A 24,754-nucleotide genomic window follows, 5' to 3' on the forward strand; every position below is an offset into this window, starting at 1 on the left:
CTCCTCCCATATTCCATACCCCAATCCTCTCTATCTCCTCCAATATCCATCCGTTCTCCCTGCAATTCGGCCAGCTCATAGTTCACCATCAGGCGTATATTTCAACAGGGAGGTCCATGCTAATCTCAAATGCATATAGCATCTCTTTTCTGTTGTCACATCTGAACTCATCCACATCCCAATATATTTCTGCATTATCGAGAATCATGATAGCTGCAGGTCCTTGGTGCATCGCTGGTATGTTGGCAAATGTGTTGTTTTCAAAGTCGAGCAGATAATGATATTTCTTTAGGAATGGCTGCCTGAGGATCAGCAGATGAGATATCTCATTGATCACATAGCAAGGGATTCTCACCATCCACTTGCTGATGGTCAAGGGTGCCATGATCACATCTTTGATCAGGATGCTTTGTCCAAATGCACTTTGCACATGCACCAGTGTGCAAGCAAAGATCGTGTGTTCCAGTTGAGCCTTGTGTATCACTGCTGCCTGTATGAAGCAGGAAGCCATGCCAGAGTCTAAGAGAGCCGAGATTTCCAAATTATCCAAGAGTGCTGGGATGACAAATGGTCTGTCCATGCTTGGTTCTGATGTGTCCAGAGATTGCAGGCTCAGCTGTGCTAAGTCCTGCACCAAAACTTCTGATGTTTCTTCATTTTGCTGAGTCCATTCTGTCATGTTGATGACAGATTCTGAATCCTTGCTGAAACTCGATGCATCCACACTCAAGTCAGCATCTGCCAGGTTCTCCGAGGTTGCTTCAAGCAATGAACCCATGTCCAAGGTGGTGATCTTTCTGATTAATTCCATGAAATGCCAGAGGCCAATGTTCTTGTCTTTCAGGTCAGCAGTAGCCTCCTTTACTGCTGACCATTCACTTTTTTTGCTTCTTCACATTGTTTGCACTTGGGGCAGTTGCGTGCCAAGTGTTTCCCAGTTCGGCAATAGAAGCACAGTCCTTTGCAGTGAAGTTCCTCTCAATGGTTCTCCAAAAGACAAGAGCACTTCACTTGGACCTCTTTGAGGTCAACTTCATCTATGTCCATGGGATTGTCCTCAGTGTGTGTTGCGCATCTGTTGGCGAAATTTTGAAAGTGTTGGGAGGCTGTGTCCCTCCTGTTGTTGTGATGTTTCACCAGGATTTCGTACGAGTCTGCCGCTAGCACCATGGCTTTGTTGAGAGATCTGGGGTGGTGAAGCTTGACTTGTAGTTCGATAGCAGGCTTCAGCCCATCCATGTAACATGCAAGGGTGCTTGAATGGAAGTGTGCCAGCAGCTGGCGCAGGATATCATGAAACTCCATGTTGTACTGAGTAACAGACCATTCCTGACAGATGTGGAAGAATTGCTTTTCGACATGCACCTCCTCATCCTTCAGAAAGAAATAGTTGTGGAAATGGGACAAGAAGTCATCGAAGGTAAGCACTGCAATGTTCAGTCCTTGTTCCCTTAGGAACATGTTGAACCATGATGCTGCTGATCCACCCAAGCAGCTGGCCAAGAAAGTGATTTTCTCAGTGTCCATAATAATCTGGCAGAAGTAGAACTGATTTTCAACTTCCGCAATAAAGGACAGAAGTTCCTTTGCCTTTCTCTGTCCATTATAATGTTGGGCCATCAGTAAGAGGCTAGTATGGAGTGCAAAAGATAGATCATTCACTTGCATCACCACCAAATATGAAGAAAATCTTTCAGATAGTTTCGGGTTGAGCACGAGATATCCTGAGATGTTCTCTATTGTTCTGCTGATGAGACTTCTTTCATCTCTTGTCACCTTATAAGTACTAGCTAGCTAATAACAACAAATCACTAAATCGCAAAGTGGGGCTTATTGCCCGCACCATCTGTTCCCCATTCATATTTCCAATCATTAGCAATCTTCTTTGTTCCGTATCTCTCTAATCATTGTAGCGCCCAGTGCTAACCTTTAGTCACCAGTGTGCTGGCTTCATGAAGTTCCTAAAGTAAGGAAGCACCAGCCTCATCTGGTGTCGAGCCCTCTCTCGTGCGGCTCGCTACGTTACCCGGCTCTGAGATCACACTCTCTGAGCCTGATCTCTCAAAGAATCACTGTTCGATATAGTGTAACGGCTAGCACGGTCCGCTTTCACCGGGCAAATCCGGGTTCGATTCCCGGTATCGAAGAATTTTTTCCATAATTTTAAGGTATTTTACGTTGTGAAACTATTTTCTTTAAGGAAACTAGAGCGCGTCGTCTTTTTTCTATGTATGGGTTGTATCGAAGAAAGGGGCACAATCTGATTGACGCAATGTCCACATAGAGAAGAGAAGGGATGGACTTGTGAAAGTACATAAGTGTGAGAAATCGGTTTCTGGGCAAAGCACATTGCAAGGATTCATCCACAAGTCATCAAATATTTTATTTGGTCCCTCTAATTCGTGTTTCTGTGAGTATTCAGAGACGACGGAATCCGCGGGTGCTGCTATTATGTGGAGACCATGGCAGCATGAAGAGCAGCGAGAGATGACTTGCCTGCAAATTCGCGACAAATCCTGATGATGATTGTTTGTGGTAGATGTACAGATTGTCCTTAGTAGATATACAAAAAATGCTATGTCACAACTCCGATGATGCAGCCTGCACCCGATGCCCTATCAACGACTCAACTTTTTTATTCTTGTAGGCCGCTCTATTCGCTAGCCTCCGAATCCTGTACAACTCAATCACCTCAACCGGCGTAATCCCCTGTATCCGCTTGGCCTGACCTAGCGTCGCCGGCTGGATCTTATTAAGCAAGCTCATTGCCTCAGTCGATAAAATCGAGATTGTGGAGTAATCAAAGTCTGTTGGGAGTTCAAGCGATTCGTTCTCCATGAACGCGCGGATGGAGACTTGTTCGCGGCGGATGTGGCGCGAGTACTGTGTTTCGAATGCGACTTTGTTCATAAGTTGAGGCGTGAGCTCTGCGAGGCGAGGGAACGCGAGAATTTCCAGAAGATGGTGGCAGTGCTTTGGTTCTTGCTCGATGAGATCAAACGCGGTGCGTTTCTTACCGTCACGGTGATATGGGAGTGGCGGGGCGGAGGGGGTGTTGAATTTGGCCCATTCGTTGGCGCTGCGCGAGGTTGAGTTGAGAGCAGCGATTGCTTGTTGGATGAGATTGGATTCGTGGGATGTCTTTATGAAGCGCTCGGCGGAGACGAAGCCGTGTTCATAACCCTTGGGGGTTAATCGGACGTCGGCATTCTCAGCGCGCAGAGATAGTCGGAACTCCGCGCGGGATGTGAACATGCGGTAGGGTTCCTCGACGCCTTTTGTGATGAGATCGTCGATCATGACACCTATGTACGCTTCGCTCCGGGATAGTAAAAAAGGCGCGTGATCCTGAGCAGCAAGACCTGCGTTGGCGCCTGCGAGAATACCCTGTCCGGCCGCCTCCTCGTATCCTGTAGTGCCATTAATCTGTCCTGCGAGGTATAATCCCGAAATGAGTTTCGTCTCAAGCGTGGGCTTAAGTTGTCGCGGATCGATAAAATCGTACTCAACCCCGTACCCGGGCTGCAACATCGTCACGTCCTGCAACCCGGGCATCGTACGCAACACTTTGCGTTGCAGATCCGCAGGAAGTGTGACACTGAAACCGCCCGGGTACACGACGTCGGTGTCGAATCCCTCTGGCTCGAGCCATATGAGATGCGACTGTTTATCGGCGAAGCGAATGACTTTTGCCTCAATGGAGGGACAGTAGCGCGGCCCGCGTACGGATTCGCGGATGTGCATCGTCGTGTGCAGATTGGAACGGATGAGCTCGTGGGCTTCCGGGGAGGTGCGGGTCATGTGCACGACTAGTTGGTCTCGCACGGCAACAGTGTTGTGCATGTAACTAAACGGCATAGGCGGCTCGTCGCCGTACGCCTTTGGCAGCACGCGAGTGTTAATCGTGCGTCCGTCCAGTCGCGGCGGAGTGCCCGTTTTCATGCGTCCGAGCTCGAACCCGGCATCCGCGAGAGTATCGCTGAGCCCAAAGGTTGCAGGCTCGTTGATCCGTCCCGCGGGGTAGTAGTGTAGACCGACGTGGATCTCGCCACGTAGGAAGGTGCCGGTCGTGATGATGACTTTGCTGGCAGGTAAAATTTCACCAGAGTCGAGGATAACCCCACGGATACGCGAGCGAGAACGTGAGGCGGAGGATGAAGCGGTGTGTTCCAGTGGCTCGACAATGAGGTCCATGACCGAGCCTTCTTTGACCTGTAAACCCTTCTGTGAAAGGATCTCTTGTTGCATGTACTTCTTGTACAGTTTCCGGTCAATCTGACACCGCGGCCCCCAAACTGCGGGACCACGCGACTCGTTGAGCATATGAAAATATGTGCCCGACTTGTCCGCAACCCGTCCCATAAGTCCATCAAGCGCGTCAATTTCGCGAACAATATTCCCTTTTCCAACCCCACCAATGGAGGGATTGCACGAGCATGTTCCAATCGCAGAGATAGACTGTGTAACGAGCGTCGTGTGTGCACCTGTTCGCGTAGAGGCGGCGGCGGCTTCGCACCCGGCGTGGCCGCCGCCGATGACGATGACCCCCGGCGCGGCAGTGGCAGGGTGGGCGGCGAGAGTGGACGCGAGATTGGCGGCGTGGATGGAGATGGCGCGAGCGATGATGAGGAGGGAGGAATAGAATTGCGCGGTGCAGATGGGTCGTGGACGCAGAGAGGGGCGAAGAGTCATTTTGGCTGTAGTGAATATGGAAGAAGAGTGCGGTGAAGATTTCAACTACTGAACGCTCAACTTGAATGAACTTCACCACTTCACCAACACAACATGGGTCGTCCACCGTCATCCAACGTGCTCGTGCACAACGTCGTGCAACGGCACACAAAGCCCGATAACAGCACCACGGATCTCGACTCCTCCGCACCTCGCCTGAAACGCATGCGCATCGCCGCCGATCCGTACACTGAGACACGCGCACAACTCGAGTACCTCACCAAGCACCCGGAACGGGACATCACCATCCCGCGCCCTCCCTCGCCGTCCTCACAACTACCGCCCCCACCGGAACTGGTTACCAACGTGCAGGGCTCGAGCGCGGGCGCAGGCTCCGGCGAGTTTCACGTGTACAAACAGGCTCGGCGAAGGGAAATGGAGCGGACAAAGGTCTTCGAAGCGCAGCGCTCAAAGGAGGCTTCGCAAGCGGAGTTTGAAGAGAAGAGGGAGAAAGTACGCAATGTGGATGAGGAGCGGACGGCCAAGCGAAGGGAGAAGCGCCGGCGGAGGGGGAAGAAGGAAAAGATGATGAAAGGGCCAACTGCTGACGAGGAGCACGTTGGAGCGGCTGAGGAAGAGGCACAGGAAGAAGTGCCATCTGTCGATGGAGAGATCAACTTGACGATCATCGACGACTTTGATATGTAGAATAGTATTTTGTCTATGTATAGTGTTACCGACAGGTAGCAAGCATGGTGGAGAGTACACCGAGCAGCTGCTGATTCTCGCATGCGGCTGCAACACGCTCCTTATCGTTAAGCTGCTTATTCACCTGCGACTCACTCTGGTGTGTTCCCTTCTTAACCCGTATCTCAACACGATACCGCGGCGGTAATGCCCGCTCGAGACGCACGCGGATACCAAGCCCGATCAGCGTGGCGAGGGAGCAGTGCGTGATAGTCGGCGTGATCTCAACGAGAACGCGCGTGATGGAGGACGTACCACCAGGGAGGATGTGGATGTCGGGCTTGTTGACAACGGCGAGTTGGCCGAGGGTGAGGGGATGTTCGGGGTCGGAGATGGACGAGATGAGGTCGTAGATTTCCTGCTCGTCGAGAGCGTCAAGCGAGGAAGGGTCGGAGTCAGAGGTGTCCGAGTCGGAGAAGTCATCGGCTTCTGGGTCGGATAGATCGTCGAGGAGTAAGGTGGAGTACAGGTTTGCGCTGTGTGTCGGGAGCACGGCATCGAGCGCGCATGGCGGCGTAGAGAGCGAGGAAGAAGGCAAGAAGACCACCCGCGTGGGAAGGTCCTGGATTGAGAGGATTTTGGGGTTGGCGTTGATGACCTCGGACATTTTGCTGGCGGTACTTGATGACTTCGCGCACAGAAAGATGAATCGAGTCAGTTGGGAGACTTGGCCATAGACGCTGACGGAGTTGGTGGGGTTTGTGGTAATGACGCCATTACGATATGGCTGGTGCCGAGTCGCATTCACAGCCACGACTTGAAGGCGAAGACAGTGTGCACTGAGCAGTTCTGATTGCTGTTGGCATTCTACTCTACTTGTTACTGCTGCACTTTACTAGACAGGAGTGGAGGGGCTGTGCTGCCGATGTCGTTATTGTCGCGGTGGTACTTATTCACGGATCTGACGGAAGCGCACCTCTCTCCCTAACACACGATGACCTCGCTGACAGACACAATCGAGGGCCTGCCGGGTTACTCCACAGTTATGGACCTGTGGACGGACTACGCGGGCGAGAAGCTGCAGACGAAGGGTCAGTCTTTCGTTTCCAGGTAGAGGTCCCGCTGACTGTGACTACAGATCCCTTTTTTGAGGAAGTCAACGGCGAGCAGCGGCGTCGCAAAGCGCCTGAAGGCAGTACCCCGTCCGACGCAGCGGTGTTTCGCAAGATCCAGCGCGCGGCGTGGAAGCACGACCGGTGCATGTGCGGGTGTTTCTGGGCGGACTGGGGCATCGGCCAGGCGCCAGTGGTTGACCTGATCCCTGTGATCGGCCCGTGGGTGATGTACACTTTGCACCTGCGCCTGAACCGCATGGCGGAGGACCTGCATGTCCCGCAGACGCTGCAGGCGAAGATGAGCGCGAACGTGCTGTTTGACTTTCTGATGTCACTGATTCCGCTGCTCGGTGCGGTGTTTGCGTACATCAACGCGTGCTCGACAAGAAACGCAGCGATTGTGCACTCGTTTCTGGAGAAGCGTGCTCGAGAGAACAAGAGTGTGAGTGCGGTCTGGATGTGCATGGGGGTAAGTACTAACAGCACAGCGCATGGGCGAGTACACGCTCATCGACATGGCCTATTCAGGCAACCGGGAGGCACCCTCACCACCGGCGCGTCCAGCACCCAGCGCGTATCCACTCGGCCGACCTGCACAAGTCGCCGGCACACACACAGCAGCACCCTCTCCTCCTACCAGGAGCAAGTATACTCCGCTCACGGGCAATGGTAACGGTGGCAGGAGAACTGGGAAGATGGAGAGCGGCGTGCGGTGAGCGCGGGGTTTGTAGCCAATACAAGGAGCCGACGCGTCGGAAGGCGCAGACGCGTTCCGATTCAAAGCCCGATTCAGAGTCCGGGGCAGTTCCGAAGCCCCCCCGCAGCGGGCTGGCCAATAGGCGGCCCTGAATAAACTGCGAGCGCAAGGCGCATCGAACAGGCACAAACAATAAGAAGTTAAAAGCACCGCTGCGATTGGTTGACGTGACCGCGGCAGCCATATATAGCCGGTCACGTGATAAAGGCGTTGTGTCTTCTCCACTCCGCAACCTCGCCGTCTCAGTTCTCCAATTCACCACCATCGCCATGTCGGAGCAGAAGAGTATGTACTTCTACTCTGTGCTGATACTCATACTGACGATCAGGCCTCCCTTTTGTTTACCAGTTTGCCGCCGGCGCCATCGCCGGCGTGTCGGAGGTGTGTCCCTTGTTCTCTGTATCCCCGCACCCCGCACCGCGCACCGCTAACCCATGGCAGATCCTGGTCATGTACCCTCTCGATGTCGTCAAGACCCGTGTGCAGCTCCAGGTCGGCAAGGGCTCCGGTGGTGAGTCCTATAACGGCATGATCGACACTTTTACCAAGATCGTCAAGAACGAGGGCTTCTCACGCCTCTATCGTGGCATCAGCGCGCCGATTTTGATGGAAGCGCCTAAGCGCGCGACCAAGTTTGCGGCCAACGACGAGTGGGGAAAGTTCTACCGCAAGGCATTTGGCGTGGACAAGATGTCGCAGCCGTTGTCGATCCTCACCGGCGCGACAGCCGGCGCGACGGAAGCCTTCGTGGTTGTCCCCTTCGAGCTCGTCAAGATCCGTCTCCAGGACAGGGAGTCCGGCTCGCTCTACAAGGGCCCGCTCGACTGCGCCATTAAGATCGTCAAGAACGAGGGCGTGCTCGCGATGTACAATGGCCTTGAGGCTACTCTCTGGCGCCACATCCTCTGGAACGCCGGCTACTTTGGCGTCATCTTCAAGGTTCGCGCCATGCTTCCCAAGGCTGACACGCCCACCCAGCAGACCCTCATGGACCTTCTAGCCGGCTCCATCGGCGGCACGGCAGGCACCATTATCAACACCCCGCTGGACGTCGTCAAGAGCCGTATCCAGAACACCGTCCGCGTCGAAGGCGTCACGCCAAAGTACAACTGGGCATGGCCTGCGGTCGGCACCGTTTTCAAGGAGGAGGGCTTCGGTTCACTCTACAAGGGCTTCATCCCTAAAGTTCTCCGACTCGGCCCCGGCGGAGGTATTCTCCTGGTTGTCTTCACCGCCTGCATGGATTTCTTCCGTTCCATCCAGTAGTCATATAGTTGCATTACACATTTGTACACGCCGCAGTGCGCGCTGTAGATACGGTTGTGTACTAAGTGCGCTTGGTGGTTGCACCCGCCGGCTTTTGTTACGCCAGTGCGCGGCCCATAGGGACTCAATGTCGATTCTGAGGGGTCGTCGTCGTCGTTTGCGCACTATGAGCGGTCGGGCTCCTGCATATCGGTCCACGATGTGTGTAGTTGGTAGCACGTACGGCGTCGCCGGCACACTGCGCTGTGCGCGGGCTCCCTTGCGCCTTGGTCGTGGTGTGCTTGTAGGTGGCCGCGTCGAGGACGCCGGCGACGAAGTGCGTGAAACAGTAGACCCAGACTGCAATGTTACACTTGTTGGTTCCGGTGAGAACGCGGGCAGCTCCTCTGTGTGTGTAGACTTGATCATCGCCTCACTCTGCTTCTCCACGAGATACCGCTCGACGTAGCGCGCGTACACAGCGTCCCTATCGTTGCGCACAAACGCGTCGCAAAATGCATCAAACGCGTCATGAATCTTCAGCACGGCTGTCGCGTCCAATTCATGTTCCGCATCGTGCGCGTCATCCTCTAGCATTTTTATGCCGCTCTATTATGACTGTGGTGAAGCCGTGGTGAAGCCGCTGGTAAAACCCACGTGACATCGCACTGACGCTTCTCCACAAAATCAAGCATCACCACCTTTTACAATTGGCAAACCCGCAATGCTGTCCCTCGCGCTTTCAGACTCGCCGTCGCCGCCGGGATCCCCTGCGCCGTCGACCCCGTCGGTGTCTGACGATGAGGACGATCTCGTTTTTACCGTGCGCTCTCCCTCCGCGGGGCCGCCGTCGGCGCAGCCCACGTCATTCCCCACGTCCGTCACGATGCCACGCGAGCGGCCTACCGCAGCGCGGATGGCGAGTACCACGACTACGGTTCCTGTTGGATCACTACCGCCGCCTGGACTGTCGACATATCATGCCGATCTTGCCACCTCGCCAATCACAGGTGGCTTGACGTTCCCGCGGCAGCACACATCCGATCTCGCTGTCGGTGGAGGATACCAACGACCACGGCCATCTCCGTTTTCAGCCGCTGCGCTGCGAAGGGAGAGAAGAGGGAGTAATAGCTCCACTGGCAGCACCAGCAGTGCTAGCAGCAACTTTGCCACCACACCGCGGGGAACAAGTGTCGGCGCTGCGGGAAGAAGGCAGTCGGTTCAGATCGATGCTATTCACGACCAACTCGCGCCGGAGTACGTGTCCCCCGCGCAATTATATCTCACCGCCTCCGGACAGTTATTCCACGCAGGAAAAGTGTGCATTATTCTCGTCGGCCTCCCTGCACGGGGAAAGACGCATCTCGCGGTGTCGCTGACGCGATATCTGCGCTGGCTGGGGGTGAAGACGCATGCGTTTCATCTCGGCGATTATCGGCGGCAATACGTCGCGCCGGACTCAGAGGTGCCAGCGGATTATTTTGCCGTGAATGCGTCGCCGGCCACTGTGATTCTGCGGCAGCGTGTGATGGCGGCGTGTAAGAACGATGTATACAAATTCTTTGATGATGAGCGTGGACAAGTCGCCATCTACGACGCGATTAATCCGACCGCCGCGGGCCGGCGAGCACTGGTGAAGGAGCTCAACGGACGAGGTATTCAGGTTCTCTTCATCGAATCGATCTGCGATCGCCCGGAGATCATCGAAGCGAATGTACGCAGCGTGAAAATTTCGTCGCCGGATTATACCGGTTGGGATGAGAAAGAAGCGATTTCGCATTATGTAAAGCGTATTAACGACAAGATCCCGCTGTACCAGACCATCGACGATCACGAGTTTTCGTACATCAAGATGTACAACGCGGGCGAGCGGATTTTGCTGAATAATACGCGTGTGGGGTATTTGCCGAATCGCATCGTGTTTTACCTTATGAATCTGCATATCAAGAAGGGAAGTGTGTACTTTGCACGTGCAGGACGCTCAGTCGAAGCACGTCCGAAGTATAAATCAGATCCGCACTTGAGCGACGAGGGAAGAGAGTACGCACACGTGCTGACGGAGACCTTGCTCGCGCATCGACAGCAGGAACGCGCGGAGCGCGTCGCGGCGGGTGAGGACGATGCGTCGGATGGCGATACGCGTGAGCTCGTGGTGTGGACGTCGACCCGCCGGCGTACTGTGGAAACCGTCGCTGAGTTTGAGGCGCAGGGAATTGCGTGCCGTTTGCGCTCGCAGCTGTCGCAGATGCATCCAGGTTCGTGCGACGGTTTGTCGGCGGAGGAGCTTGAACAGCAGTTCCCGGAGGAAGTCGCACAGCACGCAAAAGATCCGTATCGACACCGCTTCCCGCGCGCAGAGTCATACCACGACCTCGCAGTGCGGCTTGAGCCTGTTATTCTCGAGATTGAGCGCATCCAGAGCGATATTCTCGTCGTTGCGCACGTGAGCGTACTTCGTGTGCTGTACGGCTACCTCATGGCGTGCTTACCATTTGACATTCCGTTTGTAGAGTTTGAGCGCAGCGAGATTGTCGAGATTATTCCGTCTGCGTATAATAATAAGGTGCGGCATATACGTCTGCTCGGCGTTGACGAGGGCGTATCGAAGTATTAGTACGAGTTCATGTAATCGGTTTATTAATGCACGTATCAAAGACTAGCTGCCGCGATAGGTGGAGTATGAGTATCGCGAGAGCAGTAGCGGGATGTGGAAATGCTCGACACCAAGCTTTCCAGCGGGTACTGTGAACGTGATGTCCACGTAGGGAAAGAACGTGTCACCGTTGTAGAACTTGTCGATCCCGGCGAAAGTGACCCTGAACAACGTATGGCTGGTCGCATCCGCGGCCGCGGCGGCGAGAAACATCTCGGGAGAAGTGGGCTCAGGCGTGAGGTCGTCGCTGCTGCTGTCAAACAGCTGCCACTGCGAGACGCGGCCATCAGAATCGGTTTTGGCTGTGGCAATGGGGACGAACTTGTCGAGGCTGTACTCGCGCGCGAGCGTGCAGCGGATTCCAGGGGCAGGCCGGCCGGAGATGGTATCCAGGACGTGGCAGGTGATTGCGTGGCGAAACATAGTGTGCGGGGTGTACGAAGGGGAGCATGTATGGTCATGGAGGGGTGGAGGGGTATAAGTACGCGACGCGAAGTAGGACTTGCCCGAGCCTCTCGGGCTCCTGCGAACCCGCGTCGCTCTCTCCGGACGGCATTTCGTGCATCCGTTTAAGTCTGCATATCAGCGTCTGTGCGTATCGTAGACGACAGGTAGAGAGGAAGAGAGGGGCAGAGGGGAAAAGGAGAGGACGAGGGTTGTGAATGTATGGGGAAGGTGCATGGCGATAGCGATTAGTAGACACGCCGCGCGATGCTCCTCATCGCGAACTACACCACCACAAATATCACCACCAGCAGCGTGGCTGTTCAGCCATGGACGACGCTTTAAATACACCCGGCACCGCCGCGGCCGTCGCCGCAGCATCAGCAACAATAGTAGCGCTTCGGAACGATGCGGATTATAGCCTCGACTCTTGGTACTCAGAAGACGACGAAGAAGAGGACGCAGACTTCGATGACGACGACGATGAGGTGGGCTACGAGGACGAGTACAACGACTACATTGACGAGAGCGCACACACGCACCCGCTCACTGGTTTTGATACACACCATTCGCACGCGGCGCTTGCGAGGGAGAATGAGCTAGCTGGGTTACACACGCACACCTCCATCCGTCGTGGGCCTCTACCTCCAGGGCTTCCTCAACTCGTTGACGCCCCCGCGTTATTGGAAATTCAGCCTATCGCGCGGAGGAAGATCGCCTTGCAGAGTCCCGAGACGTGGAGAAATAATCTGATTGGGATATCGCGATACGGGTTCCTCTTCGTCGCGGATGGCGAAGTGAGTACAGATTGGTTGTGATATGCTTGTGACGTGTGTCAGGGCTAACGAGCGAAGAGAGTTAAAGTCTTCCGCATGACCTCGCTAACCCGCGCCGATCTTCTTCCATTCACACAGCTCCTGCCTCCAAAATCAAGCACCCCCACGGTGTCCCAACTTCTCGGCGCAAACAACCCATTAAACCTCTTCTCAATTAACAACCTCCGCATCGGCACGCTCGGCGGGGAGGAATACGTTGCGATCCTCACAGATGCGGGACAATGCGTGATATACGCAACTGCGGCGGTTATGCGGGCGTATCAAGCCGTAGGCGGAGATGGTGGAGCTGCCGCGGGGAGGGAGATTGTTCCAGTCGAGACGTTGCAGGTTGCGAAGTCTGCTTGGGGTGTGGATTTTTGTGATAGGGAGAGGCTGATCGCTGTGTCGGATAACAGTCGGTCGATTACGATTTTCAAGTTGGGATACTCGACAAAATCAGAAAATCAGCAACGAAGACGTCAACGGGCGCAGTTCAGCGGTGAAGAAGGGGATGCCACGCCCGCTGACACGTCGGAGTCGACGATGATAGCTGGAAAGAAACGGCAGTGGAAACATACTATGGGACGTCTCCACTCCTCGGCTCCCCGCGTGCGGCGAACGCCCGACGCAATGATGTACAAGCGTGTCATCGAGTTCGCGCATGATAACAACATCCCTTGCATCAAATTCGTCGATCTGGCCCTCCAGCCCGGTGCGATACAACCCATGGCTACCACAACTCCCGCACAAGCGCACCGCGAGAGGCGTCGTCCGAGTACACGTGCGACGACGACGACGACGCAAGTGTGTATAATGAGCACATCTATTGATGGGGACGTCAAGATATGGGATTTATCCACCCTCGAGTGCGTTACCGGTGTTGTTTTCTCGGATAAGAAGGGATGGACCACGTTACCATTATGGAAACATAACTTCACTCTGGTACCCTCAGTCGACATCTTTTGCGGCGTGAAGACAGATAACACCTCGCGCGTCGCCCCATCCACTGCCGATACCCCCGCTGGCACCGCAGACCTCTCGCGCTACCCGCGCCTCAGCATCTCATACCCCGTGAAATCACGAAGCCCATTCATGACTGTCCCTCGTCGTCGGCGTCGCACTGGCTCGATACCCGAAGGCGAGTGTCCGTACGAAGTGTATGAAGACATGCTCAGTCCGCTATTCGATTTCGAAGCATCAGTCGATCCCTCCGCGCGACCTATGCATTACGAACTCGGGCCCATCGCAGCGCAACAGCAGCACACGCCTTTACTAGCACAAGCCTCCCGCTCGTCGTATTTTGCACACCCGATAATGCCCCCACACGCTCGCGACGCACGCTATGATGTACGCAATTTCGTGATCTTCCACTCCTCGCTCTACCAAGCGCGTTTAATTGGCTTCGACCCTTCATGCGATCCGTACCTTGAAAACATCTGCCCAAGCGTCTTTGGCACGCGCGCGCCGGTCGAGAATTTCACGGCATCATTTAATCGGTTGAACATGACGCTACCGATTCCAGAGTTAGGATGCGTCGTGGTCGCATCGCAGGAGGGACTGATTTCGGTATTCAAACTGTGCAGGACAGAGGGAGATGAACACGAGGAAGGGAGGTTCGGAATGAAGCAGGAGATCGTGTTGACCGAGTCCAAGAACGTGAATTCGAGTAACACATTGCTCGGTATGGACGTGCGACCGGTGGTTGAGGCGAACACGACGAACGGGGAAGACACTGATTTCAGGAGACGATATGTGCTATTTTTGGTGTTTCTCAACGGGGGTGTTGCCGCCTATGAGTTGCGACGGCATGCGAACGCGTTGATGGCGGAAGTTGCAGATATCGATGAGTTTGTAATATAGGTGTTCCGGACTTGTGTTTGGAGTTTGTTTTAATACCGAGACAAAACATGAAATCTCAAAAAAGCGAACCAATTGCAGAACATTAAACGCCACTAAACCGCTATTACAACAGAGAAGAGAAGAAGGAACGCAGAGAAGAGAATTAATCGTCAATGGAGCTGGAGGACATGATGGACCGTGGTCGACAGCGACCATTAATGCAGATCCCGTTCTCCGCCGCCTCATTGCCGTCGTCAAACACATCGTCGGAGTCCTCCGACGCCGACACCTCGGCCGCGTGCTCAACAACATCGATGTGGTGCAGCATGGGCGGCTCGTTCGCAGCAGCGTCTTTCTGCATCTCCTCGTACATCGCGCGGATCTGATTCTGCTTCTCGACGAGCGGGGAGATGTTAGAGATCGCATCCGACTCCGCGGGGTCATCGGCAGTGGTTGCTCCAGTGAGTTCGTCAAAGGGGGGGTCACTCCATGTGCGCATTTTGTTCTTAAGTAAATATTTGCTGCTCTCCTGCCGCTCCATGGTCACGAATTCGCAATAATGCACGTTGCGCAGGGACTCAAACCGCTCCACCGTCCATCGATACCACTTCATCAAAAACACGCGGGTCATGAGCCCATGCGTAACGAGCACAAGCACCTTTGCAAACTTATCCGAACTAAACTGACGAAACAGTGTCTCGTTAAACCCCGCGCAGCGATCATACACGTCCGCCGCGGACTCGCCATTGGGAATGCGGTAAAAGAAATGCCCGTATCGCGCTCGTTCTTTCCAGATCCGCGTCATCTCGACCTCATCGAACTGGAAATTCCCGAAATCCTGCTCCCGAAGTCTGGGTTCTTCGTATACACGGTAGTCGATCCCGCCGGATTGTAGTTGAGTTGTGATTTCCTCTGTCGTCTCGCGTGTCCGCCGGTAGGGAGAGGTATAGATGAGAACGTTCTCGCCAGGCTCGACGACGTCGCATAAGTGTCGGCCCGCAGCTCGGGCTTGTTCGTGGCCGCGGGCAGTGAGGGGCACTTTGTGGTTCGGCACGTAGCGGTTGACAGATTTGTCGCCTACAGGGTGAGTTACTGCGGGAGCATAAGACGGGAGGACACACATACAGTTGCTTTCGGACTCGCCGTGCCGGATAAGAATGATGAGCTACGTGGTCAGTATTAACGAGGTGCGCATACGCGGAGGAGGGGTAGGACGTACTCGTGGACGGCCCATGGCGTGGTGCGAATACCGCTCAGGAGCGCGGAGTGAGTGTGGAAGTAGGAGTGAGTGAGCTGTGGTGGCGGGGAGAAGTGTGGGGAGAGGAACGGCACTTAAGGACGAAGAGTGAAAGAAGCAGTCGCTGCTGCCCTGTGGAGATTGTTTACGTTTCTCCTCCTCGGACTGTACTCTCTCGACCCGCACTTTCTCTCTCCTCTATGCTTGTTCCACACCTCTAGCAGCGTACTCCGTCGCAGCCTCGCAGCCTCTCGATATCGCTTACGCGACCCAATCGCCAAACCGCGCCGCGAACCACTCAACCCTACCCCTGAACAGCCAAATGCTCGCCCTATTCCAATGTTGTCATCATGTATTGTACACTCATCCCTCATCCTCCGACTCGTCGTCTTCTATCCTATTGCCATCCTCTGATTTGTCCTCGGTCGAAGGATTACTTTCAACCGGCATTTCCTCCTCGTCGTACCGACCCTCCTCTTCGTCATACCGGCCCTCGTCCATTTCCTCATCATCTTCGTCGTCCTCATCCTCCATCTGCTTCAATATATCCTCTAAATCAGAACTTGAGTCACTCCGCGTATCCTCCCACGCACTGCATGGCGACAGCGGTAGCATGTACGGCCCCTCGTCCACGCGCGTCCATGTAGATAGGCATTGGTACAGCCACGCGGGTTTCACGATCTTGATTGCGTTGAACTTCTGCGCTTGGTGGACTTTCTCCGTGCCAGCCTGTAGAGTTAGCAGAGCGACATTTCCAACGTTAAATCTGCATACCTTCTCAGCCACGAGATGCGTCACGTCGAAGGCTAATGTGTCAACTACAAGCGCACCAAATGACCGCGCCCATATCACAAGATCGACCCTATTCATGTTAGCTGAATCTCATACGACACTCCACCCACAACTTACGAATCCATCTTCACGCCAATCGGAATCAACCCGGAAAACAGAATAACAACATTCTCAAGGACATCCTTCTTCATGCGCGGCATGATCACCTTCACGTCCGGTAAGCCCGCGCGCCAGTCCGTGCTATTACTATTTCGCCGCTTGCGTTTGCGGCTGCCGACCGCGGAGGTCGACGCGGCTGGTGCCGCAGATTGTAATGCCTGCTTCGCCTTTGCTGCGTCATACTCAGTGTAAAACTCGCCATGCACCCGCCGCAGTACGCTCTCAAGCGAGCCTAGTTCGCCGTCAGCGGACTCACCTGCGACCTGCTCCACCGATGAATTATTTTCATCGTCTGATATGGCCAGCCTGAGCGGGGCATCGACGGCGGAGGAAGCTTTCACATCTACCCTTTTCGGCAAGAATTTGGAGTTGATGTCGCCTGTACCCACAAAAAACTCGTACGGAATTACTTTGATCAAATTCGCACTCCACTTCCACACATCGCCTCGGTCGTCTATGATGGCGACAAGACTCGTATCCACGGGAAACAGCCGTTTTAGATTCTTCTGCTCGAGATTCCCACTCTCGTCCCGCGTCAGCACACGGTCGCCAAAATACACGCCGTCGGGATCAATAATCCGTGCGATCGCCTCCGCGTAGGATTTCGTCGCCATGGTGTAAATATGCAACTCATACAGCTGCGAAATGTGCTTCAAAAAATCTGTCAAGCCCGGACGGATCTTGACGTAGTACCAGAACGCGGGGGCCGTGGGACCACCGTCCTTGAGGCAGAACGAATGTACGTTCTTGACGGACTCGTGGTGGATGTTGCTGGGGTCATTGAGCCATTGGCCGATTGTCGGGTCGGCGGTCGTGTGGATCACCGTCTGATCAAGGTCCACGACGAGGATTAACTTGCGGGATGCGAGGAGCGCAAGGGTCGTTGTTTTTTCTATCCGCTGCGCTTCTGTCATGCTCACAGCCAGGCCGGTGGTCTTGTGGAACATCTTGACGTCGGCGCGCGCAGAGTCTTTGTAGCCTGAGTAATCCTGACTGTATTGGTTAGCACATAGTCGCAAGTCCTTGCATATATACCTACAAAGTCAAGTCCTTCCCGCAGAGCGCACACATCCCCGCGTATTGTACAGCGTGTGTACACGGCTCGACCACCGTCACCACCGCAATCCTGCTCCGTCAGCATGCTTGGTCACTCCTTGGCACACGCCTAGAACTCACCCGGCAGCCTCAATCTTATCGCCCTCATTCGCAGTCCACTCTCCCAATGTCCCCTCCATCGGCGCCTCAAATACCGCCAACAGCTCTCGCGTGACCTCGACTTCCTCGTCCAGCCCACGCGTCTCGACCACGCGCGCGGGGTACCGGTACGTGAATAGCGGCGTGTTCTTCTGTATCTCCGTGCCGGGCTGCACGAGTTTTTCGACAATCATGATTGGGTACCGCAGAGACCACGGCAGCTTCACTTCCGTCTCCGCCATTGTCGTGATAATGGTGGCGGTGGGGCGAACGCGGAGTTTGCGGGATGGAAGTTTATGACGCCCAAACCCGCAACAACACTCACCATCAGCCTCATCTGTACTTTCTACTTTCTACATCCCCTTTCCGAATGTTCATGTAATGTTTTTGCATACTTTTGATTTTCGCCATACCAAATACCCATGATGATCAATATACACAATGAACCAATACGCATCTGGACCAGCTACGCTACACGATCATATAATCATATCCAAAATGTCACAAAACTTCACTACCCGCCATAATACCATTCAATGTGCGGGATGCGTCTAGCACCATATCTTGTAAACGCGATAATACCACGGACGACGCTTCATCTCCGCGTGCTCGGCCTCAAGCTCCGCGACCAGCGCCGGGATATCGACTTCGCGACGGCCGTTGACGAGATCCGCCTCGGTGGACTTGACGACCTTTGTTTTGCGCCAGAACTTGTAAAACGTGAAAAATGTGAGCACGACCGGAACGGTAAGGAATGCCTGGAAGAAGTCGGATGCGTTAGGGGCCATGCCCGAGATGGGCCAGATGGCGACCCAGCACTGCGCGCAGAGGACGAGCGCATTGAGGATTACGCCAATCCATGAGCCGATGATGCCCGGTTGCGACTTGAACGCAAGTTCGTCGAGAGAGTGGCCCTGGGCTTTCCACGCACGGCGAAATAGGATGTGTGACATGCAGATCGAGCCCCAGGTGAAGACAAACGAGAGTCCGGAGAGCGCGAGGAGCCAGTGGAAGATTTCGCCCTGCTTGGAGGACGCGGAAACAAAAGCCAAAAGACCGAAAGCCGCGGAGAGGGCAATGCCGACGAGAGGACGGCCGGAGCGGTCGACGTAGGATAAGATCTTTGGAGCCTGGTTGATCTCCGCTAGCGATGCCATCGTACGTGAGCAACCGTACACGGCAGAGTTGCCAACTGAAAGAACCGAGACGAGGATGACAGCGTTCATTACCGAGGGCATTCCCTTGATGCCGGCGTTCTTGACCGCAATAACAAATGGAGACGCCGCGAGGTCGACGTCGGACGTCGCGCCGAGGAGGTTGGGATTGTCGTAGGGAACGAGAAGGCCGACGATAGTCAATCCAACGATGTAGAAGAGAGCAATACGCCAGAACACCTGCTTGACAGCCGAAGGGATAGTCTTGCGCGGGTTTGCGGTCTCAGCCGCGGCGAGACCGACGAGCTCAGTGCCGCCGAAGGCAAACGCCGCGGTGACCAACACTGAGGCAAGGCCCTTGAAGCCTTGATTGAATGGTCCAGGATTGTGCCAGTAACGGTCGCCGATGAAGCCTTCCTGGCTAGCGCCGCAGACGATCGCGGCACCACCGATGATGAATCCAATAACAGCGACAACCTTGACGATGGAAAAGCAGAACTCGGCCTCGCCATAGCCCTTGACACCAAAGAGGTTGATAGTTATTATTGCAACCCAGAAAATCGTAATCCAAACGGCATTATTGATGGGAATGTGCCAGTAATCCAGAGTGATCGAAGCGGCGACGAGCTCGAGTGGGAAGACGACGAGCCACTGCATAGCGTAGTTCCAGCCCATGGCGAAGCCCCAGGCAGGATCGATGAAGCGAGTAGAATAGGTAGCAAACGAGCCAGAGACAGGTAGCACAGCCGCAAGCTCGCCAAGCGCGTGGACGACATTGTAGAGCATGAATCCGATGATGATGAACGCGATCAGTAGCGATGCCGGGCCACCGTTGGAGAGCGCCTTGCCAGAGTTGACAAAGAGGCCGGTGCCAATGGAACCCCCGATGGCAATCATCTGGAGATGACGACCTTTGAGGCGACGCGCCAGGGGTGACACTGTAGGAGCCTTAGGACCAGACTCGATGTCTGAAACCTTTTCGCAATTTGCTGCGAGGTATACCTCGCTGGGGCGGAAGGAGTCCACAAAATGGTTCCATCTGGAGGGTGGGACAGCCTGGACTGAACCAATGTAGGAGTCAGTTTCGGTGCGGGCGTCGTAGGAGGTCTCCGTGCTGATAGAGGGAAACTTGGCAGTGGAATTCATGGCTGCGGGTTTAGTCCGAAATCCTAGGAAGTCAGCACAGAAGGAAGTAACGATGGAAGAGAGGAGACGGAGATATCTTATAGACCTGGGCAAGGTGAGATATCGCATAGGGAAATAGTGATTGATATCTCCAGGCACACGAATCGTCTGCTCCAGGGAAGCTCAAAATCCGTCCTCGGCTTACCCATATCGAGCGACACTAATCCACTCATACTATGAGCGCATCCCAATGTACAAGAATATATGAGCAGACTGAGACTTCAATTAGTTTACAATACAATCAGATCAGAACGACAACAGCTCAGATTCAATCAGTCGTGTTACGGAGGCGCTGACGGCGGGTCGGTCGTATTCTCGCCTGCCATCCTCACGTGCCAATAGTGCCTTCAGTTTTCGCCATCTGCCACCATATCGTCAGCCCATCTCTGACCGCGGAGGTCTGCAACTCGCTTCATACAAACCGGCCCGGACGCGGCAAGTGTCAACAATCGCGCCGCGTGAACAGCGGCATAGTCCTATTTGGGAGTTTAGGGCTATCGAGCCGCAGACCTAAACCCTAAAAACGCAGTCACGCCGTTCTACGCGGCGGTGCAGGTTACACGGGTTTAGGGCACCAATTGAGAGACGCCGCGCTCCGCCAAAACTGCTTTGATCTTCACCGGCTTCGAACACACTTTCCCCACCGATAATCCATACGCCGCCATGGGTATGTACACGTGCACACGACTGCGATACAGAGGAGGAAGAGGATCAACGACTAATAAGCTGCAGTTAACATTCCCAAGACCCGACGAACGTACTGCAAGGGCAGGGAGTGCCATAAGCACACCCAGCATAAGGTCACTCAGTACAAGGTCAGCACTGAACAGCACGACAATGATACGTCGCGAACGACCACTGACATTTGATACAGGCTGGCAAGGCTTCCCTGTACGCCCAGGGTAAGCGTCGCTACGACCGGAAGCAGAAGGGTTACGGTGGTCAGACCAAGCAGGTCTTCCATAAGAAGGTATGCTGCTTTCGCGCCCATCCCACCGTATGAAGCGCTGTCCCATTAACCTGCATCCAGGCAAAAACTACTAAGAAGGTTGTTCTCCGTCTCGAGTGCACAGTCTGCAAGACCAAGGCACAGCTGCCATTGAAGCGATGCAAGCACTTCGAGCTTGGTGGTGACAAGAAACAGAAGGGCCAGGCCCTGCAATTCTAAGCATCCGAAGTCTTATTTGTTATATTGTGCGCAAGTTATTGTAACATAGTAAAGTGAATGGATGGATCGATGTCGATATCAGTTGTGGGGGATGCGTGCCAGTGGTGTCTTTGTTCCGCGGAGGCTGACCATAGTGCTCGATTGGCAGTGATGACTGCTTGGTGACGTATTGCCTGCAACATGTTTCCGTAAGACATGTCTCCTTCTCGCTCGTTTGACATTAGCACATCTTGCAGTGTTGCGTCTTCTGCTCGTGTGATTCCGACACAGATCGTCTTATATACTTCTTGTCCCGTCAAATCGAGCAGTCGTGAACGGCGACTGCTGGTAGCACTTATGTAGGTTATTTAACGCGAGCAGTACATTTCTATAACAGACTATGTACAGCTACCGCATCGCGAAAGCTGTTCTGTCTCGCATCCATGCACCGCCCTGCAGCTCTCTTGTCATCTAATAAGCTCAAAACCCTCTTTAAATCCCCTTCCCCAATTGTGTTACCAAGATGAATAACAACGGTAAAAGCAAAACGACAAATCTCAAAAATATGTGTTTCCGAGTACCTAACAAACCATGCTAGCCCTCAATGTAAAAGTGCTTGTGAACATGTATGTCCATGAAAGCCACTCCAACGAGTTCAGTAGTGAGGTCATCCGACCTGATTGGCCGCTGGCAGGGATTGATGCTAGACGAACCTGCTATGAATGTGTGGCATTGGCGCCGTCGAATGGTGTAGCTTTGCTTCATTCTACTCGAAGACATATATATTGCTCCAGACGAGAGTATTAACAGAAATTCCTAATTTATGTTACCTCATTGTACTTCGAAATCGCAAATCGCTGAAAAAGTCGCGAATGACATGATTACACTAAGCGCGGCGAGAATTATAGCTAGATTGAACATTGTGAGTGGCGCCAATATGGAAGAAAGATTGGAGTATCATGCGGGTGCTGTAGGGGAATCTTGGGGGGAGAGGGGACGGCAGAGGTGAGAGGGTGGGGAGCGACCGTTTGGGAAAGTAGGCTACATTGCACATGTGCTTGTGGCCCAAGGGCATGACACAACAATTGACAAGTCTACGCTAAAACTCCTAATTTGCTTCCACACTAAGTCACAAACTTATTAATAACCTGTAAGCTTCACCGAACTATTAATTACCTTTGTATATACATAAATACTTCTATACCAGACCCACTTCCTCTGAGTCCTCCTCGCCATCACACCCGAAGGCCTCGGCGTGCGCCGCTGCATCACGTAGCGCGAGACTGAGAAAAGGTGTTTGCCGCTCATACTCCGCGAGGTCCTCAAAGATACTCCTTGACCTTGTCGAGCTGCTGTGGTCAGAATGCATAGTCGCGGCATGTGAGTCTTCGAAGAGCTCCATACTTAGAGGAGAGTCGTAGTCGAGGAAGTTAGCGGCGTGATAGGGTGGAAAGAGGTCTGTTTCGAGGCTGCCGGTGGAGACAGCGGTAGCGGAGGAGACGGAGGGAGCGCTATAATGGTGTGCGGGGAAGACGGCGCGGCTACCACGGCGCCGGCGTGGCCGTTCGAGCATCCTTGAGAGCGCATCGTGGCCGCGTGAGGAATATGGAGCGCTACTCGTCGATGAGGATAAGAGATGCTGTTGCCGTGATGTCGAGCTGACGTGCGCTGAAGACCTGCTGCTGCTGCCGGGGAGGATTGGACCATCTGTGAAACCGCTGTCTCGGGATAGCGGGGACGGGTATGTTGCCGAAAACGATTCGGATGAGCGCGGGGGCGTGTCGCGGAGTGAGCGGGATGAGAGGGAGAGGATGCTGTGGATATCGAGTGAGCCGAGTGGGTAGTCATCGAAGAGACTTTCGAGCGACGATTCTAGGTTCTGTCGACGAGTAGAGGAGCTGCTGTCGCGGTCACTTGCGGAGGACCCGGCTGTGTCCGTCGAAGTGTCCGCGCGTGCCGACTCCGGGTCGCCCGCAAAGTTACGGAGGTATTCGTGCGTGAACGCACCGGTATCGCGACTCTCCCCCGCGTCACCGCTCGCAGTCGAGGTGTTGCTTCCCGGTCTTCCAATAAGTCGCGGTCTCCGAAACAACGGCCCACGACTCAACAGATCCTCATACAAACTCGTCTCCTCGTCCCTCTCTCTCAAGCTGCTTGCCTCTTCGCTCGGGGACCGATTAGTACTGTCTTCATGTGCGTTGTTATACATGGCAAATCGGGAACTATACGACCGTCTTCGCACGCCATTGTTGACTTGTTGCCACCGCCGATGGCGTGCGAGTGCGTCCTCGCGGTCGAGAAACGATAGGCCACGCGGGTGCCGGCGCTCGTGGGTGTCTATGTGATGTGGTGCGTGGTTGGAGTTGATGCGTTTGCGCCCGTCGTCGTCGATGGAGGAAGAGCCAGCGGAAGGGTGTGTGGGGGGGCTTGGGGAGCGGAACATTGGACGGCCCATGGTGGAGGCAGGGTGGGTGAAGGAAGGCCGGGTGATGTGTGATGTGCAAGGTGCAAATTAGCGTCGATGAGACGATGGGGATTAGTAGAGCGAATTGAGGCGTGAGAGAGGTGTATGAAGCGCAGAATACCGAGACGGGGCTGGTAAGGGAAGTCGAGGCGGCTGGATGAGTGCGGAGCGTGGAGATTGTGGCGGTGGGAGTAACGATATCGAGCGTACAATTTCCGCGTCTACGGGGTGGCAGCGGACGACGTCTGCGCACCCGCGATGAAATAACTACATAGGACACATACAACTGCGTACTGCGTTTGATGCAACTTAATGCGTCTTGCTTCCTCCGTTCTGTGTAGGCTGGCTGGCAGAGGCGGGAAGCTACGGTTGAGGTACTCACTACCATGTCAAAGCTGCCGGACAGCCGAGCGCATCTTGCACTCGACCGTTTATGGATCGATGTGAGATGAAGACTATCTATTCTTTAATATATAGCAAGCGTAGGCAGTATATTTAGTTTCTGTTGTGCTGCTGCGTATCCCGGTCGCTTTGCAAATCGACATCCTCCACCGGTCTCCACCGGTCTCCACCGGCATCACCAACAACCAGTCTATCTTGCCGCTTTCTCTATCTATCCCTACCCTCTACAGCTCACCGCACATCCATACAATTACCCTCACCCTCGCCCTTCCCGCTTCCGCAGTCAAGCCCGACCCCTCGCGCCGCTATGCTCCCTGCTACCAACGTTGCCATCGAATCCACTGGCATGACGCGCGCCGTCAGCGCCACCTTCCTAAGCCTTATGCTGATCAGCGTGCCTGCAACATATTTAATCACACTGGCTTGCCAAAAGTGTGCGTGCAAGAACTGCCGCGCCTCTGTGAATGCAGCTGCGCGGACGATGAGGACCTGAGAGAGAGACGCAAAGGTGATCGTGAGTGGATGCATGACCAGAGCGAAGAGCTGTTAGTCAGTGTGTTAACAATCAGTAGATGACAAGACAGAGCGCAGACAGAACGGAATAGACACCATTGCGGAGTGAGCACTGGGGAATCAGATTGGAAAGCCCTTTGTGTTGCTAGTTCTCAAGAAAGTGCTGCGCCACACTCTGCCCGCGCCACGTGGGCGCAAACCCTAAGTCGAGGGCTTGTCAACCCCAACCCCCGCCCTTACCCTCGAACTCGCGAGAACTATAAGAGCTCGCCGTCGCCCCG

The 24,754-nt window shown here is 54.4% G+C and overlaps 15 protein-coding genes and 1 non-coding gene across 16 annotated transcripts; 7 read left to right on the forward strand and 9 right to left on the reverse strand.

Moving 5' to 3' along the window:
- On the reverse strand, positions 1–895 carry V1518DRAFT_138378 (uncharacterized protein). Its single transcript, XM_066900742.1, has one exon. The coding sequence runs from the start codon at positions 809–811 to the stop codon at positions 89–91; it is 723 nt and encodes a 240-aa protein (XP_066756951.1). The 5' UTR covers positions 812–895; the 3' UTR covers positions 1–88.
- Positions 896–2,075: 1,180 nt separating this feature from the next.
- V1518DRAFT_t55 lies at positions 2,076–2,147 on the forward strand. Its single transcript has one exon. It is a non-coding gene; the product is annotated as a tRNA-Glu (tRNA).
- Positions 2,148–2,320: 173 nt separating this feature from the next.
- Positions 2,321–4,816, reverse strand: V1518DRAFT_423422 (glucose inhibited division protein A). The gene has a single exon (XM_066905686.1). It carries the CDS (start codon positions 4,690–4,692, stop codon positions 2,581–2,583), a length of 2,112 nt encoding a protein of 703 aa, XP_066756952.1. The 5' UTR covers positions 4,693–4,816; the 3' UTR covers positions 2,321–2,580.
- On the forward strand, positions 4,677–5,433 carry V1518DRAFT_423423 (uncharacterized protein). The gene has a single exon (XM_066905687.1). It carries the CDS (start codon positions 4,786–4,788, stop codon positions 5,377–5,379), a length of 594 nt encoding a protein of 197 aa, XP_066756953.1. The 5' UTR covers positions 4,677–4,785; the 3' UTR covers positions 5,380–5,433.
- On the reverse strand, positions 5,374–6,052 carry V1518DRAFT_423424 (uncharacterized protein). The gene has a single exon (XM_066905688.1). It carries the CDS (start codon positions 6,023–6,025, stop codon positions 5,405–5,407), a length of 621 nt encoding a protein of 206 aa, XP_066756954.1. The 5' UTR covers positions 6,026–6,052; the 3' UTR covers positions 5,374–5,404.
- An 85-nt stretch (positions 6,053–6,137) lies between these two features.
- On the forward strand, positions 6,138–7,471 carry V1518DRAFT_423425 (uncharacterized protein). The gene is made up of 2 exons (XM_066905689.1): positions 6,138–6,449; positions 6,497–7,471. Exons 1-2 carry the CDS (start codon positions 6,353–6,355, stop codon positions 7,144–7,146), a joined length of 747 nt encoding a protein of 248 aa, XP_066756955.1. The 5' UTR covers positions 6,138–6,352; the 3' UTR covers positions 7,147–7,471.
- On the forward strand, positions 7,472–8,712 carry V1518DRAFT_423429 (mitochondrial carrier domain-containing protein). The gene is made up of 3 exons (XM_066905690.1): positions 7,472–7,515; positions 7,559–7,611; positions 7,672–8,712. The coding sequence occupies exons 1-3, from the start codon at positions 7,500–7,502 to the stop codon at positions 8,494–8,496; spliced, it is 894 nt and encodes a 297-aa protein (XP_066756956.1). The 5' UTR covers positions 7,472–7,499; the 3' UTR covers positions 8,497–8,712.
- A 295-nt stretch (positions 8,713–9,007) lies between these two features.
- On the forward strand, positions 9,008–11,134 carry V1518DRAFT_423433 (6-phosphofructo-2-kinase-domain-containing protein). The gene has a single exon (XM_066905691.1). It carries the CDS (start codon positions 9,200–9,202, stop codon positions 11,087–11,089), a length of 1,890 nt encoding a protein of 629 aa, XP_066756957.1. The 5' UTR covers positions 9,008–9,199; the 3' UTR covers positions 11,090–11,134.
- Positions 10,956–11,857, reverse strand: V1518DRAFT_423435 (uncharacterized protein). Its single transcript, XM_066905692.1, has one exon. The coding sequence runs from the start codon at positions 11,549–11,551 to the stop codon at positions 11,132–11,134; it is 420 nt and encodes a 139-aa protein (XP_066756958.1). The 5' UTR covers positions 11,552–11,857; the 3' UTR covers positions 10,956–11,131.
- V1518DRAFT_423436 (CRT10-domain-containing protein) lies at positions 11,713–14,310 on the forward strand. The gene is made up of 2 exons (XM_066905693.1): positions 11,713–12,369; positions 12,427–14,310. The coding sequence occupies exons 1-2, from the start codon at positions 11,902–11,904 to the stop codon at positions 14,245–14,247; spliced, it is 2,289 nt and encodes a 762-aa protein (XP_066756959.1). The 5' UTR covers positions 11,713–11,901; the 3' UTR covers positions 14,248–14,310.
- On the reverse strand, positions 14,027–15,785 carry V1518DRAFT_138765 (histidine phosphatase superfamily). Its single transcript, XM_066900743.1, has 3 exons — positions 15,446–15,785; positions 15,352–15,391; positions 14,027–15,303 (listed from the first exon to the last, which is right to left on the reverse strand). The coding sequence occupies exons 1-3, from the start codon at positions 15,458–15,460 to the stop codon at positions 14,390–14,392; spliced, it is 969 nt and encodes a 322-aa protein (XP_066756960.1). The 5' UTR covers positions 15,461–15,785; the 3' UTR covers positions 14,027–14,389.
- A 5-nt stretch (positions 15,786–15,790) lies between these two features.
- V1518DRAFT_423443 (HAD-like domain-containing protein) lies at positions 15,791–17,911 on the reverse strand. Its single transcript, XM_066905694.1, has 6 exons — positions 17,591–17,911; positions 17,454–17,540; positions 16,671–17,407; positions 16,373–16,586; positions 16,238–16,325; positions 15,791–16,192 (listed from the first exon to the last, which is right to left on the reverse strand). The coding sequence occupies exons 1-6, from the start codon at positions 17,848–17,850 to the stop codon at positions 15,827–15,829; spliced, it is 1,752 nt and encodes a 583-aa protein (XP_066756961.1). The 5' UTR covers positions 17,851–17,911; the 3' UTR covers positions 15,791–15,826.
- Positions 17,912–17,990: 79 nt separating this feature from the next.
- Positions 17,991–20,374, reverse strand: V1518DRAFT_423445 (amino acid permease-domain-containing protein). The gene is made up of 2 exons (XM_066905695.1): positions 20,093–20,374; positions 17,991–19,931 (listed from the first exon to the last, which is right to left on the reverse strand). The coding sequence occupies exons 1-2, from the start codon at positions 20,118–20,120 to the stop codon at positions 18,160–18,162; spliced, it is 1,800 nt and encodes a 599-aa protein (XP_066756962.1). The 5' UTR covers positions 20,121–20,374; the 3' UTR covers positions 17,991–18,159.
- A 168-nt stretch (positions 20,375–20,542) lies between these two features.
- On the forward strand, positions 20,543–21,194 carry V1518DRAFT_423450 (60S ribosomal protein eL42). Its single transcript, XM_066905696.1, has 4 exons — positions 20,543–20,614; positions 20,680–20,762; positions 20,822–20,917; positions 20,978–21,194. The coding sequence occupies exons 1-4, from the start codon at positions 20,611–20,613 to the stop codon at positions 21,113–21,115; spliced, it is 321 nt and encodes a 106-aa protein (XP_066756963.1). The 5' UTR covers positions 20,543–20,610; the 3' UTR covers positions 21,116–21,194.
- Positions 21,195–22,270: 1,076 nt separating this feature from the next.
- On the reverse strand, positions 22,271–23,798 carry V1518DRAFT_423456 (uncharacterized protein). The gene is made up of 2 exons (XM_066905697.1): positions 23,323–23,798; positions 22,271–23,254 (listed from the first exon to the last, which is right to left on the reverse strand). Exons 1-2 carry the CDS (start codon positions 23,339–23,341, stop codon positions 22,293–22,295), a joined length of 981 nt encoding a protein of 326 aa, XP_066756964.1. The 5' UTR covers positions 23,342–23,798; the 3' UTR covers positions 22,271–22,292.
- A 204-nt stretch (positions 23,799–24,002) lies between these two features.
- Positions 24,003–24,667, reverse strand: V1518DRAFT_423457 (uncharacterized protein). Its single transcript, XM_066905698.1, has 2 exons — positions 24,570–24,667; positions 24,003–24,503 (listed from the first exon to the last, which is right to left on the reverse strand). The coding sequence occupies exons 1-2, from the start codon at positions 24,570–24,572 to the stop codon at positions 24,192–24,194; spliced, it is 315 nt and encodes a 104-aa protein (XP_066756965.1). The 5' UTR covers positions 24,573–24,667; the 3' UTR covers positions 24,003–24,191.
- Between the last annotated feature and the right edge of the window lie 87 nt (positions 24,668–24,754).

Source organism: Limtongia smithiae (assembly GCF_038497785.1).
Source record: "Limtongia smithiae strain NRRL Y-17922 unplaced genomic scaffold V1518scaffold_18, whole genome shotgun sequence".
Taxonomy (NCBI): domain Eukaryota; kingdom Fungi; phylum Ascomycota; class Lipomycetes; order Lipomycetales; family Lipomycetaceae; genus Limtongia; species Limtongia smithiae.